General features: G+C 59.1%; 1 protein-coding gene across 3 annotated transcripts in view; it reads right to left on the minus strand.

Moving 5' to 3' along the window:
* PRKAR1B (protein kinase cAMP-dependent type I regulatory subunit beta) overlaps window positions 1-19329 on the minus strand; it is a 77203-nt gene that overhangs the window by 38386 nt on the left and 19488 nt on the right. For all 3 annotated transcript variants that reach the window (XM_039879092.1, XM_039879087.1, XM_039879094.1), the window contains 2 exons: window positions 16164-16331; window positions 15292-15383 (listed from right to left, as the gene is read on the minus strand). In XM_039879092.1, coding sequence (XP_039735026.1) covers window positions 15292-15383; window positions 16164-16331 — 260 coding nt within the window. The remainder of the gene's footprint in view (window positions 1-15291; window positions 15384-16163; window positions 16332-19329) is intronic.

A 19329-nucleotide genomic window follows, 5' to 3' on the forward strand; every position in this document is an offset into this window, starting at 1 on the left:
TGTGTCTCCATTTCCGGACAAGGACATCAGATGCTAAGCAACTGAGCCCAAGGGCAGAAGCGGGGCGGAGGTGAGGCTAGGCTGCAGCCCTGGTGTCAGCATGAGGCCCACAGTCACAGCCCACAGTGTCCCCATGGACGTGGGGCTCTGTGGGGCACACAGGAGGGTGAGTGGGTGCGCCCCCTCCCCCAGGGGGCAGCCTCAGCAAGGACACGGGAGGAAGAGAAGGTGCGTCTGCACGAAGTCCCGGAGAGCAGGTTAGGGACAGCCCGGGGGCCGACCCGGGGCCCCGCGCCCAGGACGCTCAGCCCAGCCTCTGTTCACCACCAGGACCCGAGAGCCAGCCCGGCCGGAGTCCCTCCGCGCCGTGTCCTCCAGCCCTCGCCCAGCTCCACGTGGGGCTCGGCCCCTTTCTCGCTGGCTTGCAGGAGGTCCTCGTGGGTCTCGGGTACTGGCCGCCTGTCAGTCTCGGACGCTGCAAACACCACCCGCAGTCAGTCATCTGTCCGCTGCCTTTTCCGTGACGCCCTTAACCGAGCAGGCACGATTCACTCAACGGAATCTGCTTTGTGCTTTTGTGGTCTGTGCTTTGTAAGTTCCACGTGAGGAAGTGCTTCCCCACAGGCGAGTGAGGAGACGCTGTCCCACGTCACCGCCCCGTGCCAGGCTGCTGTGATGAACGCCGCAGACGGTGGGGCTTAAACGACAGGCACTGGTCTCTCGCAGTCTGGAGGCTGCAAGTTCACGACCAGGTGTCTGGGGAAGCCTCTCCCGGCCAGCAGACGGCCACCGTCTCGCCGTGTCCTCACTCGGCGGGCAGAGAGGTCTCTGGGGTCCCTTCTTATAAGGACACGGATCCCATTTGGGACACAGATCCGTGTCCTTATAACGAGGCCCCACTCTCATGACCTCGTTAACCCCAGTGTCATCCCGAAGTCTCCGCTTCCAATAGCATCGCCCTGGGGGTTGGGGCTTCCACACAGAGATTTAGTGGGGACGTGATTCGGTTCATCTGTGAAACACGCAGTTTCCACGCTCACGTTTGGGTCTTTCGTCCGTGAGGAGGGGACCAGTGACCCACGACACCTACTAACCGGCCCGACCTTGCTATGCGCACAAGGCTGACACTCACGTGTCTCCTACGGGCGGAACTGTGTCCCCCGAGTTCACATGAAGTTCGCGTGACAAGCTGGGCAGCTTGCCCTTGGTTTCCATTTTTCTGGAGCAACTTGTAAAAGTAAGAATGGACGGCTCGACGGAGTCACCCCAGACCCGCAGGCCCGGCCTGTCTGGGGGGCAGGCCTGTGTCCCATGGGGTTCTCTTAGTCTGTATTGGGTTCGCCAGGATTTCCGTTTCTCCCTGTGCAGACACTGGCACCGTTTTCAAAGTATTCAACCTTTAAAAACTAAGAGTCATAAAAACCCAAATTGGGGGCTTTTCTTTGAAAAAATTGGAAGATCTAGCAACATGGGGGCTATGTTCCCACAAGGCGAGGCTTCGGGCACTGCCCACCCTGGTGGCAGCTCTGCCCTGTGGTCTGCCACAGTCCCCATGTCACCCACTGATCCCAGCCTCTGTGTTGCAAGTCCTGCCCACAGGGCTTGCTGCCCAGTGGGGGTGACAGCTGTAGACGGTGGACTTCGTCACAGGGTGGGCCATCCCTACGACAGGCACTTCCCTGATGGCACCCAGGGACCTGGTGCCAGTCCTGCACTTGCCTGGAGGGACCCAGGGGGCTGTGTCCCCAAGGAGTGAGCCCATCAGAGAGTGATGGCAGAAGGACCTCTCCAAGCCCCCGGTCTCGGCCAGCCTCACGCACAGTTAGGGGTTTTCACTCTTTAATGGCTGACGGTTCCTATGTATATCATAACGGGGGCCAGAGGAACCTGACAGGTAAACGCCCCCCAGCCCCACCCTGCAAGGAACCTGCAGAAGAAAGGGCCTGGCTGGTTCCCAGGGGGAGGCCACCACGAACGGGGCAGAGAACAGGGAAGGGGCGCCCAGTGGCCCATCAGAGCTGCACCTGAACCCCGCACCCCCAAACGCCTGGGACACTCTGCATTCCCACACAGAACCTCCCACTGTCCCCGACTCCAGGGATCCACATTTCCGCATTCTGGAAACGCTCCCCCACCAGCTCCCACTGCCCTCCCCACCCCGCCCCCCCCAACCTGCCCCCCGCATGGAATTCTTGTGATTTTAGGCAAAAGCACCCATGACGCTGGCCACAGGACCACCCTCAGCAACAAGGCCAGCAACTGCTTGGCGCTTTTAGCATTTCTATATCTTTATTTCTTTATACATCTTACTTTGAAAGATGTCAAATTGCAGAGAAGTGCGTTGGCGGGGTGGTATCAGAGCCAGGATGCGCGTCTGGACTCCCAGCCGGTGGCAGTGAGCAGAACGCGCACAGCACACGCACCAGCCACAGGTCTGCACGGAGCACACGCGTGTGCTGACCAAGGACCGAGGAATTAGGAGTGACGAAAACAGAACATTTTTAAAAGCCGCCACGGAGTGCAGAAGGCGCGTCCCAGTGCACGCGACCGCGTGCTTCCGAGCCGGGGGCCCGCGCCCACCCTCGTCCCCTCAGCAATGGCTCTGAGAGCCCAGGCGGCTGCACGTCCCTCGCTGCTGCTCTGGCCTTGCAGGAAGCCACCTGGACCTGGACAAACCCGTGGGGAAAGCACAGGTGACACCCTGTTTCATGCTGCTCGTCGCAGCCTGGGTGACGGGGCTCCAGTGCCCAGACGCAGTGTCCCGGCTGTGTCCACCCTTGCCCACCTTGCCTGCCCACCGTCTCTCAGCAGAGCTGGTCACCGCGGTGGGAGCAGAGCAGCCTGCTCCCGTCAGGAGCACCGAGCAGGTGTTTACAGACCCGGGGAGCCTCTGCCACAGGGACCCAGTGTCACTCCGTCCGCGGTGGCTCCTCAGCCACCAGTGCCAGGCCTTGGAGAGAGAAGCACCCAGATGCCGGGGTTCCGGGTGGGGAGTGGACGGAGGCCTGACTCTTCCTGCACGTCTGGGAAACAGGCTCGACCCAGAACCGCCAGCGCACGCTCGGGCCCCCGTGTCCTCCACGTCCCGGACGCCCCCGCCAACCCCGAGCTGCCGCACGAGAGTTCGCCTGGGGTCGGGGCAGCACCGGAAGGTGAAGGATGGAGACAGCGAGCTGTCCTCTCGAGAACGAGCACACCCTTGAACCAGTGGAGTCGCCTGGGGTCTCATCCCCAGGAGCATTTTCACTGCAGAAACGAGTTTAAATATATACAAGATGCGGCCGCAGTGCCGCCTGCAGTCGTGGCTACGTGAAACACCCGGTGGCTGGGGCTGGGTGATCAAACGACAGAACGGGGTCCGGGTGGTGTTATAACATGGTGCTGCAGAGATGGTGCTGTGGGGACCGGATGATGCTCATCACAGGCCGATCAAACCCAAAGCAGGTCACCAGGCAAACTCTGGCAGAGCTGCAAGGAGAAGCAGACAAATCCACGTTGCAGCTGGAGACTTCCACGCTCCTGCCCGCTGCTGACCCGCCCAGCAAGGCAGCGGCAAGGACACGGCGGGGCTGAACAATCCATCCGTCGACTGCAGGTCATGGACAGCTGTGGACCACGTCACCCGGCAACAGATGACACATCCTTCCCAAGCTCGCGCGAGACACTTCCCAAGACAGACCACACTCTGGGCCACGAAACACACCTGAACGAACTCAGAAGAACAAAAATAACACAATGGCTGCTCTCAGCATGCCATGGAATTCACTAGAAATCAACAGCAGACGGTTAGCTTGAAAATCTCAAAGTATTTGCAGATCAGGCAACGCACATCTAGATAGTACCTGGGTCAAAGAGACACTGAAAATATTTTAAACTAAATGAACACGAGAACACGGCTTACCAGAATCCTTGAGATGCAGCAAAAATAATGCTTAGAAAAGAAATGTATAGCATTGGATGCCTGCATCATAAAGGGAAAGGATCTAAAATCCATCGCCTACGCTTCCGCCTTGGGAAACGAGAAAACGCAGCGCAAATTAAATCCACGGTGAGCAGAAGAAAAGACATAATAAAAATTACAAGTGGAAATTGATGGAATTTAAAATAGGAAATTAATAGGGAAAAATCAGCGAAACCAAAGCTGGCTCTTTGAAAAGAGGTTAACCAGAAGCAAAGAAAGGACGCAATGTCAAACCGATGTCAGACACGGAAGGGGGAGGGACATCGCCACAGACTTTGGAGGGATAATAAAGGGACAAGGTCTCTGGAAGACAAAAACTGACACAAGGTGAAATGGATGATACATTCTATTAAAGAAACGGAATCGACGATTAACAATCTTCTAAAACAGAACATGGCGGGCCCAGACGGGTTCTCCGGTAAAGTTCACCAAATGTGTAAGGAAGAAATCACATCGCTTCTCCACAAGCTCTTCCAGAAAACACCAGCGGAGGAACATTCTAACTCCTTCCGTAAGGATAGTATTACACTGACACCAAAACCAAACAAACACGTCACAGGAAAGGGAAATATCAGGCCAATGTCTCGTGAACAGAGATGTAAAAATCCTGAACAGAATATTAGCAAATCGAATCCATCGACGTCTCAAAAGAATTAAATATCACTACCAGGATCCACTGCAGGTACGCGAGAGTAATTCAACATTCACACATCGGTGTGATCCATCACACCAACAGGCTCAAGAAGATAAATCATATATGATCGCATCAGATGTACAAAAAACAACCCATTCGAAATCATCTAACACTCATTCATGATAAAAAGGAAATGCTCTCTCAGAAAAACAGGAATATAGGAAAGCGTCCTCAACTTGATAAACATCTCCAAAAACCTACAGTGAACATCGTACTTAATGGTGAAAAAGTAGACGGTTTCCCCCTAAGGCTGGGAACACGCCAAATAGTCCCGTCATGCCTCTTTTTCGACCTGTACTGAAAGTCCTCGCCAACGCAGTAAGGCAAGAAAAGGAGATAAAACGTATACAGACTGGAAAAGAAGAAATGACATAGTCACTGTCTGCAGATGACGTGATTGTGTGAAAAATGAGTCAACGACAATCATAAAACCTACTACAAGAAGTGATTATAGCAAGGTTGCAGGATACGAGGTTAAGACACGCAAGTCAATAACTTTCCTATCTATCAGCAATGAACGAGTGGAATTTGAAATTAAAAACACAATACCATTTACATTAGAGCCCCCCAAAATTAAATATTTAGGTATACATCTAACAAAACACACACAAGATCTACGTGAAGAAAATAACAAAACTCTGATGAACAAAATCAAGGGACTAAGGAAACGGACCGACGTTTCGCGTTCATGCAAAGGAAAGGAGCACTCAGTATCATCAAGACATGGGTTCTTTTCAACTTGATCACAGATTCAATGCGATTCTTACCCAAACCCCAGCAAGTGTGTTGTGGATATCGACAAACTGATTCTTACGTTTATCTGCAGGCAAAAGAACCAGAAGAGCCAAGCACGACTGAAGGAGACCAAAGGGAAGAACTGGCTTTTACCGCCACGGTGATCGAGACAGGTTATCGGGAGAACGGGAGACAAGCAGATCAAGGGACGGAACTGGGCCCGGAAAGAGACCCACACGGACGCCGTCTCTGACGAAGGAGCAGAGGGATACGATGCAGGGGAGATGTTCCCACCCCCAAACGGCCCTGGATCCACTGGACACGGACCTTACGTCTCTCATAAAATTAACTCGAAAGGGATCCTACATCTAATTGCAAAGCACAGTAAAACGTCTAGAAGGAGTTTGATTGTGACTTTTACGCACAGCACCGACAGCACATGGACTTCATTAAAACTAAAAAGTTCTGAGAAGCTCTGTTAAGATCATCAAACTAGGAAAACACATCTGCAAAACACGTATCTGATAAAGGACTTGTCTCCAAAATAGACAAAAAAACTCTTAAACTCAGCAGCAGGAAGACACACAACCCAATTTCAAAATGGGCAAAAGACCCGAACAGACACTTCACCAAGGAAGATACACAGATGGCAAATGATCGTATGAGAAGATGCTCCACGTCGTATGTCACCGGGAAAATGCAAACTAAAACCACAACGAGACATCACTACAGACCTATCCGAACGGCCGAAATCCGGACCCTGACGACACCCAGTGCCGGGGAAACGGGGCAGCAGGAACGCCCATCCCATCCCTGCCGGTGGGGACGCAACGTGGTGCAGCCACGGAGGAAGACGGCTTGGCGGTTTCTTACACAACTAAACTTACTCTGACCCCGTGATCCAGCCATCATGCTCCTTGGAATTTACTCCGATGAAATGAAAACTTACGTCGACACAAAACCTACACGTGGATGTTTCCGGCAGCTTCATTCATAACTGCCAGAACTTGGGGGCCACCAAGATGTCCTTCAAGGGGTGGCAGAGCCTGGATTTGAACCCTGGTGGTCAGGCTGCAAAGCCCAAGTCCACCCACGTCCCACGGGGTCCCCTCGATGTTGGGGGGTAAGGACGAGCATCTCACTGGCTGGGGCGCCCCCAGGACAGGACCTCGCTCCACCACAGAGGACCCCTCCAGTGCCCTTAGGAGGGCACCAACCCCCTCCAAGGGGGAGCGGAGGGTCCAGAAGCTGCTCGACCAAGAGCTCCGGCAGCACCCCGCTCACGACCACCAGACGGCAGGACTGAGGGTGAGCGGCACAGGGACATCCGCCGGAGGCCACAGGGACTGGGGCGCACACACACCCCGCCTCGAGAGTCAACGGCAAACGGGGTGGACACCCTCCTGGCTGTCATTTAGTCACTTGACAAACACACGGAGACCGACATTGGGCCAACCAACTCCCGGCCCCTGTCCACCACCGGTGGCAGCCGTGTGTGAGAAAACCCCTCCCTCCGTGCCACGGGGAGGAGACCGTGTGACAGGGACCGGGGCCGCCTCCGGGGCAGCCGCCTGCCCTGACGTGGCTTTCTCGGCCCGGGCCGGGCAGGGAGGAGACCCCGGCAGGAGCAAACGGCTTTTACAGACGGTCGGTCAGCCGGGGACGGGGACGGGCGTGGACGGCGCCTGCCGAGGCCGCGCCACCCACGCTGGAGGCTGGAAATCTCATCACGGCCTCGAGCTGGGAGTCGGGGCCCCGCTGGCCGGGTTCAGCAGAGGTCAGGGGTCGCCTGTCCCGATACCCGGAGTCCGGGCCTTGCTTTAGGGACTTCGTGTCCAGAGGAAGAGGAGACTCAGCTGCCTGTTGTCAAACCAGGCTGCCCGCGGCCGGCTCTCGGGCCGGGCTGGGGGACAGCCAACGCGGAGAGGGGCTGGGCGGCCTGAGAGAGCCAGCCCACTGCAGACCGGCCTGAGGCTCAGGCCCGGGTCAGTCCAGCCCCCCCACTGGCCAGCTGGAGACAGTGGGCAGCCCATCCACTCCCCGGGCCCCGATTCCTCGGGTGCAGAATAGGGCATCCTCGCCTGCCCCGCACAGAGATAGCAGAGCACCTCGTCCCCACCATCTCTCCCACCCGGACCACCTTGTCCTCCTCCTCCAGGAAACCCTCCGGGATTTCTCCCCCATTGCCGCCAACCAGGGCTCCCTGGTCTCCAGTTGTTTGTAGAAAGTGTGGGTTTAGACCCCCGAGAGAAGGGCTGGGCTGCAGCCGTGACCAGCGCTAACCCCCGATGGACATGTCTGGGAAAGCTCAGCTGTCTGGCCCCTACAGCCAGCGCAATGTCACAGGGCAGGCAGGACCCCCGTGTCCGAGCCGATGGTGCAGGCCCCCTCGTGCGGGCCCCAGCCCGGCCGCACCCCGCACAAGGCGCCCGGCAGGCCCACAGCACAGTCACGCGACCAGGCAGTGGTGCTGTCCTGGCCACCAGAGCATGCCATCACGTGGGCGGGGATGCTGGAGGCACCGCGCCCGGGGTCCTGGGGACGTGGGTGTTCTCTTTCCAGGCTGCTAAATGGATCAGCGGCTCCAGGGCTGCTTTAAAGAGCCAGGCGTGGGCGCCGACCTGGCAGGCCCGCTTCGGGGGGCAGGAGGGGACAGGGCACGACAGCCTGGCCAGGTGAGGGCGAGCCCCCCTCCCAACAGGGGGCACCTGAAGGGACCCAGTCAGGTGGCCTTCCTGTGCACAGCTGGGGAAACGAAGCGCCCAGGGCAGGGGCTCCGTGACCTGTCCGGGGGTCCCAGTGGGGATGTCTGGCTAGCTTGCATTTGCACCAGGGGAACCTGGGGGGTGGTCTCCACTGATGCCGCTGGGCCCCCGGCTCCTGTACCAGACACGTGGCCAGCCCAGTGCACTTGGATTTGTTACTGCTAAGTCGCTCTGGACTTTCCCCGAGTGGAAATGCACAGCTTTTGAAAGGCTGTCCCAAGGGATCAGACGCTCTGCCGCCTTCGCTGTCAGGACACGCCACAGGCCATAGGCCCAGCATGCCACCAAAGGGCCCACCGGACACAGACGGGGCTCGCAAACTGAGAACCCACGGGCCAGGCCAGGTGGGGGCCAGGGACACACCCCCATCTGCACCCGCCCCGGCACGGTTGAGGGCCCAGGACGGCAAACAGCCCAGTGCTCAGGACAGGATGGAGACGCACGAGCTTCCTCCCCTCTGGTGTCCGTGGGACGGTGATGGCCGGTTCCAATTTTGAGAGCACCTATTGGTCAAACGGAACAGGGCTGTGGCCGGATGCAGACAGCAGCCACCTCTGCCAGGCAGCACTGCTCACAGCCACAAGCCTGAGGCCAAGAGGCAGGCGTCACCGGCTCAAAGCCACACCGTGGCCAGAGCAGAGAGCTAGGATGCGTGAGGCCCACCATCGGCCAGGCCAGTTCGAGGGGCGGTGAGCGCTGGCCCACAGCGACCCCGTGACCTCCGTGCATCTGTGTGCCTCGCAGCCCCACACACAACTCAGAGGAGAAAAAAGCCACACTGGACGCCCCTCACAGCGCTCTGCGTGTCTGCTTATTTAAACGGACGACACACAGATGGATCCAAGAGAGACACAGTCACGTGCAGGCAGAAGGACGGGGCCGTGTGTGCAGGTGACGAGCGGGAGGGTCTCACAGCTGCGCCTGGCGCACGGCTGAGGCTCGGTGAGGTGCCGAGGGGCTTGGCCGGCGAGTGAACCCTGGACCCCCCGCGAAAGCCCTCGGCTTTTCCGTTGCACGCGAGAAAGAAAAGTCGGGGCTCTTGTTTTAATTTCCCCGTGCTAGGCCCAGTGGCTCCCGTGCCACCTTCAAGCTGCACGGCGTGACCCTCTACAGTGCTGGCCCACACGTGCCGCAGGATCCACCCGCGCCCTGCCCTGCACACGTCACTGCGTGCCCGCCCAGTGGCAGACGGAGGACAGGAGGCAGTGAGGCCTGGGGTCGGCTCCTACGACGTGGACACGGCGTAGGGGCCTGATGGAGCTCGGTCCCGAGGGGCCACGCTGCTTGCCGCCACCTTGCCCGGCTGCAGCCCTGCGTCTCCCATCCAACAGGACCCCGCTCCCTCAGGCCAGGCCCTCCTGCCGGTCACCTCCCTCCACTGGGGCTTTCTGCCCTCAGACTGACACCTGCTGGTCCCTCTGGCAGAATCCTGCTTCCCTGCTCTTCATGATTCCCAGGTCGCCGTGGAAACACCCCCTCCCCCAGGAGGCCCTCCAGGCTGCTCTGTCCAGCAGAGACGTCGCCCAGTCCGTTTCTGGTGTGTTCCCCACACAGCCTGTCACCCGGGGACGGCAGGGTCACCGGCTGGATGAACGAGCAGGCGGGAGGGAGCTCCTGCTTCCCAGGGCAGAGGGCGTGTCCTGCAGCCCACAGAGGCCAGGCCCAAGCCCAGGTCGCCCAGCCCCATGTGGAGGTCAGGGCCAGCATCAGAGGGAGCAGCAGACAGCCGCCCTGGCGGGGGTGGGGGGGAGGTTCTCCTCCTGACGCCACAGTCGGATGGCCGCATGTGGCCCCTGTGACACAAGTCCTGGAGGCCCTTTCAGACTCCACCAGGAACCTTGGGACTTTTTATTAACTGGAAAATTCTGGGCATGTGGGAAATTTTTATTCTCTTTAAAAGGTCGTGTCCTTTCCCTGGGCACAGTAACCACGGCAAGACGCCAGCCAGCACAGCACGGCAGCCTCGTCCTAGCCGGGGCTCGATCCTGTCCTCGCTCGGCGGCCTCTCTGTGCCTCGGTGCCCTGTCTGCCCAGCGGCACGGCCGGCACGCTAACCTGCGCCGTGCTACCGTGATGCGTGTGAGGCCGGCGCGGGCTCAGAGCGCATCACGTGATCCGAGCCACAGCGGCCCAGGCCCCAGCCTCCCACGGCGCGCGGCGTCTGAATCCTGCTGGGTTCACGTGGCCGCAATTTGCTCAACTTGAGGTCTCTGCCCGGAGGAGCCTGGCTTTGTGCAAAATGAAAACCAAATTCTTTGCATGTTCCAGCCATTAAGTATCTCCTCGGATGAGGCCCTGCGTTTTCCAAGATGCTAATTTTGTTTTTCAGTGCTGCCTGAAGGGGAAGCGGCAGGTCCCGAGCTGCAGCCAGGCTGAGGAGGAGGGGCGGCGGGGCGGGAGGAAGCGCGGCGGGCCCCCGAGGCGGCGTGCGTCTGCGTGTTTTCCCCATCACCTGGGGACCCGAGCCAACGTGTGGAAAAACAGACTGCGAAGAGACGCGGGTGGGAGGAAGACGGAGCGACAGATAACAGGACACAGCTGTGCGGCCAGCGTGCGCTCCGGCCAGAGGCCTGTTTTAATTAGAGCTGCAGAGAGCACGAGCCGCTGCCAGGGAGGCCGCCCCGGGATGGGAGAGATGCCCTCGCCCGCCCGCCGTCTGGCGGCTCCCGGAACGAGGCCCCGGCCAAGGGCCCCACGCACAGGGCTGCTGCCGGGAGCGCCGGCACCTCATGCAGCACCTCCTAATGACCGCGCTTCTCGGCCCCCCACTCCCTCGCCCAGGCCCAGACGCACCCTTAGGGCCAGGCCGGGACCTGTGGCACGTCCCAGAGCCACCTTCTCAGGCCCCTGGCCAGAGAGTAACAGACCCACGTCTCCAGGAAGGACACAGGGCCTGCTTTGCTCACTGCACCTGCCGCCCCCCAGTCCCTCACCTGTCGGACTCGGCTTCGCAGAGGGGCGGGGGGCGCCAGCCCAGGCATGAGGACACCCACGCCAGCCCCAGCTGGGACACGTGCTGCCTCACCTGCAGCAACAGGCGAAGGGCTTCCCCTCGCCGGGCCCACAAACCCTCTTCTGTGCACGGAGGCAGGAGGACAAGCTGGTACCCCAAAGTCCTTCCTGCTGTGTCCTGAGGCCCAGAGCAGCCCCTTTACCTCCCTCGGGCCCAGGAGGGAGCAGAAAATGACACTGTCAAGAGGCCTCAGTCCCACACCAGCCCCTTCCTCAGACCGAGCACTGAGGCTTGGCTGCTGGGTCCATATGGAGGTTGGGGCCAGCGTCAGAGGGAGCAGCAGCATCAAGGGAGAAGCCCGATGACTTAGCCTCAGACAGCCAAACGGCCACCAGAAAGATGGTGATGGTGATGATGATGATGGTGATGGTTACGATGGTGATGGTGGTGATGGTGGTGATGGTGGTGATAAATGGTAGTGAAATGATGAAAAGTGATGATAGTGTGAATGGTAATGAAATTAGTGATGGCATGAAACGATAAAATTAGTGATGATGATGAAATGGTGGTAGATAGTGATGATGAAATAGTAGGAAATAATTGAAGAGTGATGATGATGGTGGTAATAATTACCCAGGCAATTGCCTGAGTAGTGATGAATGATAGTGGAAAATTTGGTGATAGTGGTGATAATGGTGGCATTGATAATGATGATGATAGTGAGTGATGATAGTGTACTGGTAGCGATAGGTAGTGATAGCGGTGGTGCTGAAAAGTAGCGATGGTGGTGATAGTGGTGATGATGGTGATGGTGGTAACTATGTAAAACGCGCATTCAATCCTCCCAACAATTAAGTTTTATTATTCTCCGCAATTGGCACCTTGAAAAGCAGAGGAGCCCAGAAAGGTCATTATCCTTAAATGAAACCCTCCACGTGACTGGTTGGGTCTTTCAAAGGTTTTTCCAATTGCTACCTATGATTCTATGGCGAAGTATGTGGTGTTTGTGTGTGTATGTGTGTGTGTGTGTGTGTGTGTGTCAAGGTTGCTCAGCCTGACACTGTGTGTTCAGGGTTCTCCTGGTCTTCTCGTCCCCAAGACCCAGCGAGCTGGAGCCTGTCCCCACTGTCCCAGTTTACCCCGGGACACCAGAGACCCCACACACTCCACAACGAGTCCTGGATTACCCACTTTCCTGCCGTCCTTCCCTTCAAGGTTGCACGTGGCTGGTCATCACAGCTACGTGGTCCTAGGAGAGAGAGCACGGCGTCTGGAGGGGCAGTGGGCGCTGTGGCTATGCCACATCATCTTCTGCTAAGGAGAAGGATTTTGTCACCTCTCCACACAAACCAGAAATACCCCGAAGGAAAAGACATCTTCATAAACTGATCAGGGCAAAACCGCCCAGCCTGCGACAACACGGTTATTTGTCCTAAGCCTGATTTCAGCAGAAAGGTGTACACGGCCCACGAGCAGATTCGCTTGCGAAGAGAGAGCCTGGCGAGGGACGGGGGGTGGCGGGCAGCCCCTGAGTCCAGGCGCACCACATGCCTCGCAGACCGGGAGAAAACAGCACTGCACTGGCCAAACCACAGCTGGCCAGGACGCGGCTGCTCAGCCCAGCGGCCAGGAGAAGCTGGATGCCGCCCGGGAGAGATGACCTGTGAGGGGTCCGCACCCTGCGGCACCCGTCTCCCCCACCACTAGCCCGTTTCCTGAGGGACCTGTCCGGGCTTCGAGGTGGAGAGTGACTTTTCCTATGTACAAAACAAAAGGCCTGAAACTCAGACACACCCCGAGCGTGGAAGTTTCTTCCCGAGTCAGCCTCGCAGAGAGACGCTTTCATCCAGCCACCTGCTCCCCCACTCCTTGATCACCTGGCCCTCGGGCCCAGAAGAGGCAGAGGGCGCCGTGTGGTCTGGAAACTGGGCACCGAGGGCACGGGACCGCAGCGGATGCTGCCCAGACACGTGCGGCCGGGGCGCCCAGAGACCTGTTCAGACCACCTCACGCACGGCCAGGCCCGGCTGGACCTGGGCAAAGCCACAGCCCCTTCCCTAAGGGCCTGACACTGGGTGACGAACGGAATGGACAGTGGTCTGTGTGGCTGTCGGCCAGGGAACAGGTGACCGTCTACAAAAGGCAGCCAAGGGAGCCGGGACCCGCTGGGGCCAGGCCGCCGGCCTTCCTCCGGGCCCCGCACTGCTGCGTTCTGAACCAGGTGAAGGCACCAGCATTCGAACCCCAGCTTGAAATTTAAATTACGTTTTAAAGTGGTGTTTACATCCAACTTAAAACAGAGACAGCACTTGAGGCATCTGATTCCACCTGGTGACTGAGGACAGAGCTGCCAGGCAGACACTCTGATACGCGGGCCGGAGGCCGGAAGTCCCATCAGAAGCAGCAGGTGGAGGGCAAGGTGTGGGCAGGGCCTTCCTGCTGCGCCCAGCTCCGGGGGCTGTGCCCACAGCCCCGGCGCCCCCCCCCCCGCCTCTGGGGTTGCCCAGCGGGTCCCCTTCTGTCCCTCCTCCTTCGTCCTCCCTCGTACAGGTCACACGTGACCCCGCTCGGGGCCCTCGAGGAATCCAGGATCCCCCCACGTGCCGAGGCCCTAACTTCCACCCTGCACAGCCCTCGCAGCCCCGGAAGGTGACACTCCCAGGTCCCAGCGGCTGGGGCACCATCCTCAACAGGCCTGCCACCGGCGCCCGTGGGACCCGGGGTCCCGGCCGACCTGCACTTTTAACTCCAAGCACAAACCGTTCTCTCCGAGCCAAGCGCCCAGGCCACAGGCGGCTCCAACACTCCTGGGCGCCCAGGGAGCAGCAGGGAAATGTGGGCCTTCCCAGTGACAAAGAAGTGGCACCATCTTTCCCCAAAATAAAGTGACAGTGCCCAGGGGGTTGGGGACGTGGGGAAAGCCCCTCGGCCGTGCGAAAGATGGCGCGGTGACGGTGACGTAGTGTCACCTGTGGGCTCACCTCCCAGGAGCCAGGTGCGTGAGAGCGCCCGCCAGCCCGAGAGAGACCCACTGCGGCTGCGGCTGACGGCAGGGAAGCAGGCACCGCGGGCGGACCCCAGACACCGCTGGGACGCAGGCCCTCTGGCAAGCAGCCGCTGCCCCACACGACACAGGGACACCCAGCCACGGGAGGGACGGACAGGCTGCCTCACCTCACGTCACCCCGGTGCCACCCGCGAGACTGACCGCATGGAAGGGCCCGTCGGCCCCGCGTCCCCGACAGTCCCAGCGCGTAAACACCTGGGACGGCCTCACGGGCCACCTCGGGCCACCCCGGGCCACCAGGGGCCACCGCCAACCTCCCGGGGATGAGGACACCGAGAGACCCGCTCCTCCGATTCCGAATGTCTGCCACGTGGATTCCGTGAAGCAGTTACCACAATGTGCTCGGTTAACCTAATGGAGCATTATAAGTTCCCAGAAATGGAGAGGGAAACTTTTTAAACGTTACATGCCCCTCGATCCACACCGGGAATTCGTCTGGAAGAACCGTGGTCTCAGAGATGAGCGGGCAGGACGCTGGAAACGCCAAGATCAGCATCGCCACAAAAACAGAAACCACGAACCCCACCAGCGGCTTCGCCAGCCAAGAGACGCTCGCGCCCTTGTCGGCGTGACGGACTGTGCGATGTCACCCCGCCTGTGACGAGAGTCAGGGCACGTGCGTGACGTGAGCCCACAAGCACTCTGCCCCGGAACGCCCCCCACGGTCATCCGGGAAGCAGCCGGCGGGAGGCACTTGTGCTTTTAGTTGATGAAAATTTTCCAGTTTCTCCAGTTACGTATGTGATCACCATCCCCGAGCACGGCCTCCGCGGCCCTTCGCAGCGCACGGGCCCCTTTCCAGGAAGAACCTTCGTCCCGTGCCCACTTCTAGAAGAAGCCCTTCTAGACCACGTGACTGTCACCTGCGGGCTCAGTCACCCTTCCCCAGGACACTGAGCTCGCCAGGGGCAGCTGGACAGGAGGGAGCAGGTGGATGAGCATCTCGCCCCGGCCCCGCGAGGCAGTGAGCTCAGTGCAGACAAGGGGCACCCTGGCACATAGAAGACACTGGAAAATTAGGCCACAGGGACCCGGGCCAAGGAGGCCACAGGCATCTTCCTACGGCAGGTCCGGGGTGTGAGGGCCCGACCCGCCCAGCCCCCCACCACCTCCTACCTTCTCTCATTGTCGTCCAGGTGAGCAAACAGCACGTTCTTGGAGATGGCTCTGGCCAGCGCCGTCATGGTCTTGTAGTCCTTGGGGATGACCTGCGGGAGAAGCCAATCAAAGTCGCACTCGCGTGTCCTCGGCGGGCAGCGAGGGGGCTGAAATGAGAGCCTGAGGCTCCAAGCCAAGCTGCTAGACCTTCAGCCTGGACCAGGTGACGGCGCAGACAGACAACCTGCAACGTCACGTGTACGTCACTATTTTTTTTTTTAATTAAAAAATAACGAAAGAAAAGGTGAGAAACCCAAGGTGACCCAAGGGGTGGGGTCTCGGTGGCCTGGCTGACGTGCTCAGAGCCTTCTAGAAGATGCTAGAAGATGCTAGAAGACCGCCAGTCTCTTGGATTATTATGTCTTTGCTTTATTTCTTTATTTTACTATTTTTTCTTAAGGTAATGAATACCCGTTTAAATATTTGAAAAGTAAACAAAGAAAAAAACAACTTGACAGCGCCTGGGCCACTCCCAGAGCTATGCCCACCCCACCGTGGAGGGGACGGTGAGGCTGGTGACCTGCCGCGTGAGGCCATCTCGGGGCTGGGCCTCCGGCAGGGGGCGTCCCCTGGCCGGGCTGGAGTCCACGCGGGGCGGCCGGTGGGCAGCCTCGTGCGTGTCCACTGCGTCCACCACGGAATGATGAAAAGAACTTGTACCTCAAACTACGAGCCTCTCCAGCACCACGCTTTCCCCCCAGAAGACCTTGGGCGGGAGGCTATTCGGCCGTGACGGGGCCCGCACTTCGAGCTCAGCCGCCCAGAGCCACCTGCCAGGCCGGGGGTGGGGACGCGTGTCGCAGTGGACATGGGGACCCCGCCGGGCCCACCTTCCTGACGTAGGACACGGCATCCTCCTCCGTGTACACCTCGGCGCTGACGCCTCCGCGGCGGCTGCGGGCCTTCACCACGGGGTTTGGCAGCGTCGGCGACACCTCCTCGTCGCGAGAGTCGGCCTGGGAGGCCGACTTCTGAGCCAAGAGCTGCCGGCTCTCCTCCTGCGGGCGACAGCGGGGTGGCGGGGGTGAGGCCGGCGGCCGCCTGGGCGAACACTGATGGACGCCGCCGGCCACAGAGCCGGGCACGGATGCTTCCGTTCGGCCACGCTCTGGGCGGCACCTCTAGGCACAGACTCCAGAGCCCTCGGTCCCCCAGCTCGTTTGTCCCCCGCTCAGGGCCGACACATGGGACACACTGGGAGGATGCGTGAGAGGTGAGCAAACCCCTCTGTTTACTGCCCTCCCTTTGCATTGCTGCTTTTTAAAAACTGTCCATGTGCAGAGGGCACAAAATTCAGAGTGGAGACACACAGTGACAGGTAGGGCCCCGCCCGCCCCCTCCCCTCCTCCCCGCCTCCTCGTGTCCCCAGGGCACCTCCGTGGCTGGGCTGCGGCTGGGCAGATGGACCCTCACCTGTGTCCCACGTGCCGGGACAAGGCCTCTGTCCCCTCCTCCACCAAGGGCCACCTTCCCCAAACACCACCGGCACACACAGTCTCCCATCACCCAGCACAACACACTCGATACCAGATCACGCCCAGGAGTCGCCCGGCGAAAGGCGGAGTGAGGGAACACGCACCGCCACGGACACAGACACAGACCCACGGGGCCGAGGCGACCTCGGGCGCCGCGTGGCTCATTCCGTGCATCTCTAAAAGGTAACTTAAAAAAACGTAACCCACAGCGCCCATTACCATCCTGCAAAGTGCTAGTCCCACCATCCATGATTCAGGCTGCCCCAAGACTCTCGCCACAGTGTCTCCGCTTTTTAGGGCCTTTTTTTTTTTTTTTAATTCTAATCAGGATCTAAGCAAGACGACTGACCACCTCCCAAATGCAGACGAAGACCGCTGGACACTGAGGGCTGCGTTCAGTACGAAGGTGCACACGAGGGGACACCACCCTGGCGGACACCGACCAAATTCAGGAACAAGACGACTGGAAACCGTTACGTGCGCCCTGTGCTCAAAGTGAAGAGACAGTTCTTCCTAACAGGCCGTCAAGAAAATGGACGTTTCCTTTACAGAGAAAACTACCGAAGATAAAGACGCACGTTCCGTTTATACTAACGAATATCATCTCTACTACATATTAGGTACAAATTACCTTTTAAATGTAACGTGACGTATGTTACGTGAGTAACACATCACTGTAGGAACTCTCCCAGAAACGAAAACATGGCAAAAACAGAAAACGTGTAAGGAAAATAAAGATACACTAAAATAATCCAGAAGTTCAACATCCAGCAGGAGTTCCAGATGGTAAAACAGAGGAGAAAAAACCGTCAAGAATAAAAGGAATCTCCCCAAATGGAAGAACACAAGGAAATTTTACCCTGAAATTCCAGAGATACAAATATCCCAAGAGCCTGCAGGGAGGTGCCAGGAGCTGGCCGCCAGCACGGTCAGAGTCAGCAGAAACCCCGGACAGCCTTCCCCAGCCCGATGGCACCCAGACTCGCCTGCCACCCCCAGCCAAACTGCCATCCCGTTTGTGACCGTGAGAAAGGCCTTTCAAACACGCCTGACTATTAACTTTCGGCTCTTGGAATGAACCTATAGACAAAGCACAAAATCCAAAATCGTGACGTTTGATTAAAATGTAAATGTTATCAATCCAGACGACACGACACGGGAAGCTCGGGGACGCACGGGGCGTGGGGTTCGGCGAGGAGGATGACAGGGCAGCCGGGCCCCGATCTCTCCCTGGCAAACTGGGGAATCAAAGGCTACGGCTAAAGTTAGAGACTCGTAAACTGAGGAGTTAGTATGTCTGAGATTCAGAATTCTCTGAGAGAAACAAGAGAGGAATTCGACATAGTGGCGGCACAGTGCTGGCCACAAAACACACCGCCGTGTCGCTGCCCGCAGCCCTCCGGCGACCTGCGACCCCGGCTGAAACAGGCGTCTTTCATCGGCGGCTGAGGCCACAGCCCTGAGCTCGACACGGGCCCTTGCTGTCCCCTCTGCTGGGACGGCTCCCTCACGCCTCCGGCCTCTGTTCACGTGTCGCCGTCTCAGACTAAGAAGTAACGAAACGAGTCACAGGAGGTGACGTACGGCACGGGGAGCACAGTCAGTAATACTGTGACAGGCGTGTGCGGGGCCAGGTGGGCAGTGGCGGGGGAAAGGCCTCGAGGGGTATACAGACGTCTCACCTGAGACTAATGCAAGACCGTATGAAATGGCCACCGAAACTGGGACAAAGAAAACGTCACCACCTCACCACGGTCCTCGCGCCCTGCCGGTTTATCAGGGCCGCTGTCCGCGCCCCTCCCTGGCACACGGGTGCCCCCTCTGCTGAGCCCGGTGCTTCGGGCAGCGCCCGCCCGTCCTAAACGCTCAACGGGTTTGCGTTAAATGGATGAATATCCTTTTTATAATTAAAAAAAAAAATTGTAACTCCAAAACTCGGTGTAGCCCGGAAGACCAAACAGTAGATGCCACGATCGCACACAACGAAGGGGCCATCGACACCCAGGTTGCGAAACACGCGCCGTCCACACACAGCCTCGCTCGCAGCCAGTCCGCAAACCCGACCCACGGGTCCCGGCCGTCCGTCCGGCTCCGGTAAGTGGAAACGGGCCTCGCCGGGGGAGATGGACGCGCACACCGGGCCAGGCCGAGGCGGGTGTGGACCGGGAATCCTGACAGCAGACACCCTCCTCCAGGAGGCGCGCCGAGCGGGGCAGGGCGCCCTGCGCCTGGAGTGCATCCCCACCCAGAGGAACTCAAGGCCATGGCTGCCCGGGGCCGGGACAGTCCCTGCACTGGCCGGTCCGCCCGCGCGTGCCCCTCCACTGCAGGACGCCACGGAGCAGCCCGAAGCACACGCCAGCTCCGCGGCCCTCGCCCTCGTCCAGACCATCAGAAACCGAGCGTCTCTGCAGAGGGCCCGCGGAGCCCCACAGGCGTCCTGCAGATGGCGGTGATGGTGGCAGTGGTGGCAGTGGCAGTGGTGACAGCGGTGACAGTGGTGACTGGTGGCAGTGGTGGC

This window comes from Pteropus medius, unplaced genomic scaffold, assembly GCF_902729225.1.
Source record: "Pteropus medius unplaced genomic scaffold, Ma_sr-lr_union100, whole genome shotgun sequence".
NCBI lineage: Eukaryota > Metazoa > Chordata > Mammalia > Chiroptera > Pteropodidae > Pteropus > Pteropus medius.